We start from the raw sequence: 8,881 nt of genomic DNA on the forward strand, positions 1-8,881 counted from the left end.
TACCCCCGCTACATCCTCCCGCTCGCCTTCGGCAAGTATTTCGCCTCCGTCTCCGCGCACGTCTCGCTCTGGAGGGTCCCGGTCTCCTACGCGCACACAGGTGAGACCCGCCGTGCCCGCCGGGGGGTCCCTGTGCCCGGTGTTTGCTCGCGGGGTGGCCCGGTGGGATGTCCCAGCGCCGGCTGTTCTCGTACAGGTGCCCCGTGTGCTGTCCCGGGCTGTATGTTTGTACGGGTGCCCAGAGCCGTGTCCTGGTCCCCAGTGCACGCTTGTACTGGTGCCAGTTGCAGTGAACTGGAGCCTGGCGTGGGTAGCTCTGGGTCCCACACCCCCCTGGGTGTCCAGCATGGTGTCCTGGAGCACCAAGAACCAGCCGGTGTCAGTACAAGCCCCCAGCACAGTGACAAGAAGGGATGACCCAGGGTGGGCTGAGGTGAGAGCTGTGGTGGGACCAGCCCTCAGCCCCTCCTCACTCCCCAGCACTCACCCTCTGCTGATGGTGGTTGATGGAGTTGACCCAAAGTTTCACATCCCCACGACGTTTTCTTTCCGTCCCCAGTAAAGGCGACGATGCCGATATGGGTGGTTCTGCTGTCTCGGATCATCATGAAGGAAAAGCAGACGACGAAGGTGGGGGCAGGTTTGCTGTGGCTTCTTCTCTTGGTGGTCTTTGTGGTGTGTTCTGCTGGCTGGGGTCAGGAAAGCTCAGGCTTGGGTTGGGATGCTTTCTGGCGTTGGAGTTATTACAGTGTGTGTTGCAGTCACTTAATTTCCTCAGGCTACAATAAAAGTCACCTGCCAGTTCTGTTGCTTTTTTCCTTCATTCTCCTTTCCTCTCAAGCCAGCATTGTGTATCATCTCAGTTGAAATGAACATTCTTAGAAGATCTAAGTTGCTTCCCTCTGTTTTCCTTTCAGGTGTACTTGTCTCTGATCCCCATAATAACTGGTGTCCTCTTGGCCACTGTCACAGAACTTTCTTTTGACATGTGGGGACTTATCAGTGCTCTTGCTGCTACTCTGTGTTTTTCACTGCAGAACATCTTCTCAAAGAAGGTAACAGCTTTGCTGCTCCTAACGTTGGTCAGTAGCATCACCCTTTAGCAGGACAGGGTGTATTTTCCAACACACACATATTTATTTATTTTTAAGTTGACTTTATAGTCAGAGGAGCCCAAAGTAACAGCTGGGTATTTTGTGTGCCTGGTCTCTGCAGCTCTTCCTACCTGTTATAGCTGTTATACTGAAAATTGGAGAGAATTCAGTTTATCTTGAGCCTTTACTTCTCTGAATGGGTTATTTATTTCTTCTCATAGTTCAGTAGGGCTTAAATCTAGCAATTAATTTCAAAGCTTTTAATACATCCTGCTGTATCAGATCCTTTCTCTGTAGTGAATGACTCAGTGGCAACACTGGGCATTCCTTGAAATCTTAGAAGCAAGATGAAAATGTATATCTTGAATCTTGAAATGTGTGTTTAGTTACAAAAGTTTCTGGTTTGTAGAGCATTTAAACTATATTATTAACTTGTTAATGCTAAGAGTCACCACTCGAGAAACAACCATTTTTCAAATGGTTATCTGTTTGAACTTGATTGTCCTCATAGGAAATTCATCCTGTAGCAGCATTTACTGTCATAATGTATCTGTTATCTAAAGCTGTTACTGGTACCTGGCTCCTGAATCTCTGCTGATCACATGGACAGAAGCTGAAGGAGCTCAGTGTATTTATGGGGTTTTTTAGGTGTTAAGAGATTCCCGGATACATCATCTTCGATTGCTGAACATCCTTGGGTGCCATGCTGTGTTCTTCATGATCCCAACGTGGGTGTTGGTAGATCTTTCTTCCTTCTTAGTAGAGAATGACTTGGTAAGTGTGCCATTTGGGAAACTGCTGTTAAGAAAGAAAAGATGGGGAAAAAAACCCAGTCAACAAACAAGCATAACCAGGCTTAGGAAACAAGTGCACTTGAGTGTTTCAATGTAGTTCCTCAGCAGCATGGAAGGAACTGTTGGGAAATACCTGCAAATTGTTTCACAAAACAATATACAAAAATAAGCACAGTGTTTATTCTGAGAATTCATTTCAGGGTTAGAAGATAGAACTTATGTGACAGGGTAAATCTGGAACTAGTAGCTGGAGAGAGGAACAAATGCACCCAGAACGTGTTACAAGTACTTGGATGTTTTCTCAGGGTTGGCAGTTGCATAATTTAACACACCAGGGTGCATTTTAGAGTTAAGTTGCAGAAGTTCTTCCTATCAAAGGCAGGTAAGAAGTGGCTCAAGTTGTATTTGTGTTTCTTTGTTTCTTATCTGAAACCTGAGCTAATTTTTTTTCTTTTCTTTTCTTGTAATGTTTGCCTTTACAACAGAGCTCCATGTCTCATTGGTCCTGGACCTTGATGCTGCTTATAATCAGTGGATTCTGTAATTTTGCCCAGAATGTCATTGCCTTCAGTATTCTTAACCTGATCAGCCCTCTGAGTTATTCTGTTGCAAATGCCACAAAGAGAATCATGGTCATCACAGTGTCCCTGATAATGCTCCGCAACCCAGTGACCAGCACCAACGTCCTTGGGATGATGACAGCCATCTTTGGGGTCTTCTTGTATAACAAGGTAAGGGAGCTGTTTGTTTCCTTATTTTTTTCAGGAAACTCCATTAAAACAATCCAGTGGCTTTGAACTATTGTTTTGTACAAGGTAATGGCTGCCAGAATAAAAGTGTATAATGCTCAGCATTGAGCTTCAGTGCTGAGGAGGTACCAGTGTCACCTCCTAAGCACAGTGGTTGGGTCAGGCCAGCTGTCATATCTTTAATTAACTTATATTTCATCTTTATATTTCCTTAAAAAATGAAGATTGGGAAATAACTGACTCCTATCTCATAGGCAAAAGAGCAGCTTACTGGTTTGACATACAAGAGGAATGAGAATTTATTAGAAGCCATGAATGCTTTTAGACTCCAACAGTCATAGAATCATCAAATGGTTTGGGTTGGAAGGGACATTCTAGATCATCCAGTCCCACCCCCTGCATGGGCAGGGACACCTCCCACCAGCCCAGGCTGCTCCAAGCCCCATCCAACCTGCCCTTCAACACTGCCAGGGATGGGGCAGCCACAGCTTCCCTGAGCAACCTGTTCCAGGGTCTCACCACCCTCAAAGGAAAGAATTCCCTCCTCATGTCTCACCTCAATCTCCCTCTCCCAGTTTTAATCCATCCCCCCTTGTCCTCTCCCTCCCTGCCCTTGTCCCAAGTCCCTCTCCAGCTTTCCTGGAGCCCCTTCAGGCACTGGAAGCTGCTCTAAGGTCTCCCTGGAATCTTCTTTTCTCCAGGCTGAACACCCCAACTCTCTCAGCCTGTCTCTAGAGCAGAGCTGCTCCAGCCCTGGATCATCATCCAACAGGCAGAGATTGTGTGACAGTAGAACCGGTCGGTTCTCTCACTACGGGAACGTGGTTGGTGGGATCAATGAAAAACATTCTTTTCTTTCCTAGACAAAATACGATGCAAACCAAGAAGCAAAGAAGCCAGTACTTCCAGTGACAACTGGAGACCTGGTGAATTTGGACCGGCATCGAAACACTCCTGAGAAGTCTCAGAATGGACTCACAGCCTTTGCCCAACATGGAGACTATCAGTACGGCCGGACCAGCCTCCTCACAGACCACTTCCAGTACAGCCGGCAAAACCACCCCACCACCTACAATCTAAATCGTTTTGATATATAGAACCCTGGCCAACAGGTAGAGACTGTCATCTCAAAGTGTCCCCAACATTATCAGAAACTTGAGTACATCCATGAATGTAAAGCCATTTTTGTCGTGCAGGTTTGGCAGGAGGGGAGATGCATGTGTGGTGACAGCGGGGCAGAGCCTCGCCCGTGAGACAGATCTGGCACTGGAACTAAATGCACAGGGTAGCTCTTGTGCTGAGACCCTGGGGAAATGCACCTCCAAAACTTCAAACTATCTGCTATCACTGCTCCTTTCCACGGTCTGTCAACTGATCATTCTCTTGGCAGCTACATTCTGGCCAGTATTTTGTTTCCACGCTGGTAACATCACCTTTAATTTGTTCTTTGATGTGTTCTAATGATACTTTCTTTGAAGGCAACTTTCAGAAAGAAGCGGGAACTAAGGCCTACCTCTGGATTCATCTGTTTGGGGGGATTGACTAATGTGTAGCAGTTGCAGATAGATTGACCTGAACTCATCTTGAGCACCCATGAAACTTCCCATGGGCATAAACTACTTCTGTGCCTGTGCCTTCAGGTTTTGGTGACAAACCAGGAGTGTTGTGAGGGAGCAGAGTAGAAAGATGGGTCTGTCACTTCAAGAAGCAGACTTCAGGTGTAGAGAAACAGAACTCTCTAAAATCACTGTTGTCCCAATCACTATAGATAACAACCAGAGCATAAGATCATAATTGTTCTCTAAACAATGTAGTCCTGTAACTTCAGACATGGCTCTTCCTTGGCAATACAGAAAACACCTTCACAAATAAAGCATTTGGAATAATATATTTATTTTTTTTTTCACTTGCATCACTCCTGCTCTTACAAAGCTCTTTTGTTGCTTTAGAAATGGGAAGGTTTAAGGTGTTTTCTTCTCAGTTCTCTGCCTAAATTATGCTGTATTTATGATTCATATATTATGAATGCATTCATTTGAATAATCATCGTTCTTAATTGATTCTTAAGTCTATCTTCTTAGCCCCTAATTGTTTTAAGTTTCTTAATTACTGCTGTTGGATTTGCTTTGTGCATTCAGCCTGACTTTCACTTTCAAAGGAGTTACATTTTCTATCCTGCTCTGTTCTTGCAGCTCCCCTGGCTTGAATAGTCAAATGATAGGAAAAAAAATACTTGAATCAGCAGTAAATGGGTAATTTATGATTAAAAAGAAGTGATTAAGTTAGTATAAGGGAACATATTTAAATCTAGACAAGTAGTTGTGTGTCAGGTACTGCATTTGTGCATGAAAGGGGTGAAACCAGCTGAACTGGGGTTTCACTGGATCAGGCTGTTACTGCTTTAGCAAAAGATTTTAGGGGCCTTCTTTCCTTAACAGAAAAGCTGTTGTACAGTGAGATTTTTGATAGCATAACTATTATGTTTTTATTAGAAAGGTATTAGATACCAGTGACAATATTTAGGGTGTGTCACAGAACACTCCACCTATTTATTGCTTTACAAGTGACCATTTCTGTGATGTGAGATGATGATTTGGCTCCTTTCTGGATAATAAAGGATTTATTTTTAAGTGCAAAGTCAAGCTGATCTTGTTCTTTGGGCTGACTCTGGAGGTAGTTATGTCACCTGCCTGCCACCAAACAGTCCAAAAGAGGGAATGGTCCTTCTGAAACTTCAGACATGGGTTAAATATGCTGCTAATGTTTGTGAGCAGAACTTCCTTGACTTGACTGGAGTAGGATCTGTTCATGTTAGCTTACAACTTTGGCTTTTAGTTTGGAAAATCTAAATAAATTGTTCCCTAAACCTGGTTAATAAGAACAAGATCACAAGGAAAGCATTCTTTGAGATGAAATAGCTTTTGTTCCAGTATTATGTATAAGGATCTATTTTTAATATGGGAAGGTGCAAAATGTGTCTTTCTAAGGCTCACTGCCCAATGTTTAAGTGCTTTTACAGACATGTGAAGGGGTTCTGTGGGCTCTGGACTTGGATTAGGTTCTGGCTCTGCAAAAGACTCATTTGAGGGTGAGGCATTTAGGCTGAGATTTTGAAGAGGGGCTGAGGTTCTCCAGCTGCTTTCAAAGGGAGCTGGCTGTAACGTGTCAGACTCCTCCAAATGCTTCATTGTGTTCTTTGTGCCTCAGTTTCCCATCTGGAAAATTAAGATTATTCTTCCCTCCTTCACAGGGAGATGAAATACCAGAAAAAAAGCAGCTGTGGGTGTCCAAGAGATGTAGAGGCATTCTGTGAGTTGAGTTCTGATGTGGAACATCTTAATACAACTGGAGCTGTTACTTGGAGTAAAGCTCCACATACTTTATTCACAGGCTTTATTAAATATATTTAGATTGTTTCACTGTCTCTCTGAAACAAAACTACTGTACTTGCAGAGCAAAGAGGTACTGACCCAAACTGAGGATATCACCTACTCAGGGCCCAGAGAGGGAATCTCTTCCCTGGAGACTTCCTGACAAGTCTTCATGCTCCTCCAGTTCAGGTCTGTGGTCAACAGGGATCATTTTGTCTGGTAGAACATATAATTAAAACAGTTAAGTGAACTGAGGAGGTGGTTTTGCTGAGTACCTGAATCCAAGTCCCTAAGCAATACTGCCCACATTCAGGCAAAGGAAGTTTCTGGTAACTGGTGTAAGATACATTTTAATCTCGGGGCTCTGGGAGGTTTTGTTTGGCAAAGTGAAACATTTGTTTTAACCTGGTTTGTAAATTAATGACGTGTCTGACTGTGTACATAGGTCTGTAGCAAGTATGGAAACACTGGAATAAAAAGGGCATATCTAGACCATGGTGTTCAATGACCCTGTTATTAAATTCAAGTGAAGTGGGTTGGTTTGGGTTTTTACCTTGCAGGAAGCTTTGGGAGTGCCACACATTAGTGTTAATGGCCACCTGGGAGAAAGCTAATTAATATTTTGCCATGTGGGTGTGACACCAGATGCCTACGTAGCCTGAAACTGCAGTGATTCAGCTGCCTGAGTGGCTGGTATCCTTGGAAATGTTTTGGTTTCCATTATGCATTTCTATCACCAAAAAAAATTGGGAAATTCTTCCCCAAACAGTCCTGGGTACTTGTAGAAATACCAGTGTGAAAGAAACCAACCTCTCCCCACCATGTGTGGGGTTTCTGTTGATGGCTCCACAGAGTATTTGGTGCTCTTTTAAGTTGTCTGGAAAACATTGCCCTTGCAGATTCAGATTTTATATCCAGTAGTGATTAGGGCACCTTTATCACCTGGTGAAATGCTTGTATTTTCTTAAATACCTGAATGCTAAATACAATTGAGGCAATACTCAGGCTTTGTAGGTGTACAGTGATTTTTAGAAATGGTGTTGGTAATTTGAGGTCAGCTCAGGATGATTCCTGAAGCTCAAGACTTGTATCTTTCTCATGTGTGTTCAAAATCTGATGTAGCATTTTGCAGCAGAAGGAACTTCTGCCATGTAGCTCTTTGTGGAAAAAAAAAAAAGGTGCAATATCAATAAAGGGAAAGTTTTGTTTTTCTAAGGCCTCCATTTCTGAGCCATGTTTGTAAGCTGTTCAAAATCATTATTTGTGGTGATGGTACAGGCTGGTAAAACAAATCTATTAATCCTGAGGTGAACAGGTAGATGATGCAATCACATTATGTAGATAAATGCAAATATGCAGGTGGCAGTCACCACCAACTTCTGTTGTTTGGTTTTGGTTTTCATATTGGTACTTTATAAATTGGTGTGAATATTGGTGGTTTTACAAAAAAAAACCAACCCACCCCACACTCCTTACTGTATGACATCTGGTACGTAAGTTAATGAACACTTTTGTATTGTTTTCCTGTTCTTATTTCCACTGTTTTGTGTGACATTCTGGATGTTACTCACCTGAATTGCCTGTGACTCTCCCCTCTGAACCTCTGCTGGACCCAGGATCCTGGTGGGAGGACAGGAAGAAACCACAGTGGTGACTTCCAGGTACTGGGGCTCTCCTGTCTAAAACAAATCAGGTTTTCAGCTGCTTTTTGGTGGACACCTCTGCCAGGTTAACTAGCTTTCGGGGGCATTTTGTGGAGAAACTACTAGAATGTGGCAGCCTACACAGTGACTGGGTGGGCTCCAACAAGCAGAGCAAAACTTTTCTGAAGTATGAACCAAGATTTGAGCTTAAATTGGTCTTGTGGGATCTGTGTTGATTTCCAGGACTGCAGAGTGATGTGGAATCATGATCAGAGTCTGTATTTTTGTTGTTGTTTTTAATTTTTTATTTGGATACATGGAAGCATCCCTCTTTCTGAGCTTTTTATGTTCTGTAGATAATATAATGGGGTCTTCATGGTCTGTCTTGTTAAGAATAAAAAGGTCTGCCTTTTTTATGAGAATGTCTGTGTTATCTGTGTGACTATCCTGTAATTTCATGGTGAAACCTCAGATAGTCATCACAGCTCCATGCAAGCATTGGGACGCTCACATTTGCATCTGGATTCCCATTCCATGCCAACAGTCTGTGGAGCTGGAGTGCTGTGGAGATCATAGAATCATAGAATGGTTTGGGTTGGAAGGGACCTTGAAGATCATCTAGTTCCAAAACCTCCTGCACAGGCAGGGACACCTCCCACTACACCAGGCTGCTCAAAGTCCCATCCGACCTGGTCTTTAACACTGCCAGGAGATGGACTGTTCCCTAAGATGAAACAGATGTTAAATATCGTGTTCTCTCCATTTCTGGCAACTGCAGCAAGGCGTGGTGTTTGAAAAGCAGAGGAGGAGTCTGCTTTATCTGGAGCATGAAACATACTTCATCTTTCATCTCTTCTCCGTCCATCAGCTGGAGCTCTGCAGGAGATGTCGAAGTCTGGGAACGCTGCGGCCCAGGAGCAGCTTCTCCTTCAGGCCCCTGCGCGCTCAGGCCTCGCTGAGGCGCCGGGGAAGGGCCGAGGCGGCCTGAGAGGGCGGCCCGAGGCCCTGCCCCACGGCCTGAGCCTGCCCCGGGCTGGGCTCCGGTCCCTGTGTCCCGGTCCGTGTGTCCCCGTTCCCGGTCCGTGTGTCCGTGTGTCCCTGTGTCCCCGTTCCCGGTCCCCGCTCCCGCCTCTCCCCTCAGGCGCCGCTTCCCGCGGGAGGGAGGCCGGAACAGCCTCGCGCGCCCTGCGCCGTCTCCATGACGACGCGGCCGTAAAGCGCGGCTGCGCG

At 44.7% G+C, this 8,881-nt stretch overlaps 2 protein-coding genes across 2 annotated transcripts in view; both read left to right on the plus strand.

Moving 5' to 3' along the window:
• Positions 1–6: 6 nt before the first annotated feature.
• On the plus strand, positions 7–3,772 carry SLC35E1 (solute carrier family 35, member E1). The gene is made up of 6 exons (XM_009997800.1): positions 7–100; positions 560–630; positions 918–1,055; positions 1,743–1,868; positions 2,374–2,619; positions 3,501–3,772. Exons 2-6 carry the CDS (start codon positions 571–573, stop codon positions 3,732–3,734), a joined length of 804 nt encoding a protein of 267 aa, XP_009996102.1. The 5' UTR covers positions 7–100; positions 560–570; the 3' UTR covers positions 3,735–3,772.
• Positions 3,773–8,536: 4,764 nt separating this feature from the next.
• CHERP (calcium homeostasis endoplasmic reticulum protein) overlaps positions 8,537–8,881 on the plus strand; it is a 12,279-nt gene continuing 11,934 nt past the window's right edge. Inside the window, exon 1 of the mRNA XM_009997819.1 lies at positions 8,537–8,708. Within this exon, the coding sequence (XP_009996121.1) occupies positions 8,537–8,708 (172 nt within the window). The remainder of the gene's footprint in view (positions 8,709–8,881) is intronic.

This window comes from Chaetura pelagica, unplaced genomic scaffold, assembly GCF_000747805.2.
Source record: "Chaetura pelagica isolate M959 unplaced genomic scaffold, ChaPel_1.0 scaffold595, whole genome shotgun sequence".
Taxonomy (NCBI): Eukaryota; Metazoa; Chordata; class Aves; order Apodiformes; family Apodidae; genus Chaetura; species Chaetura pelagica.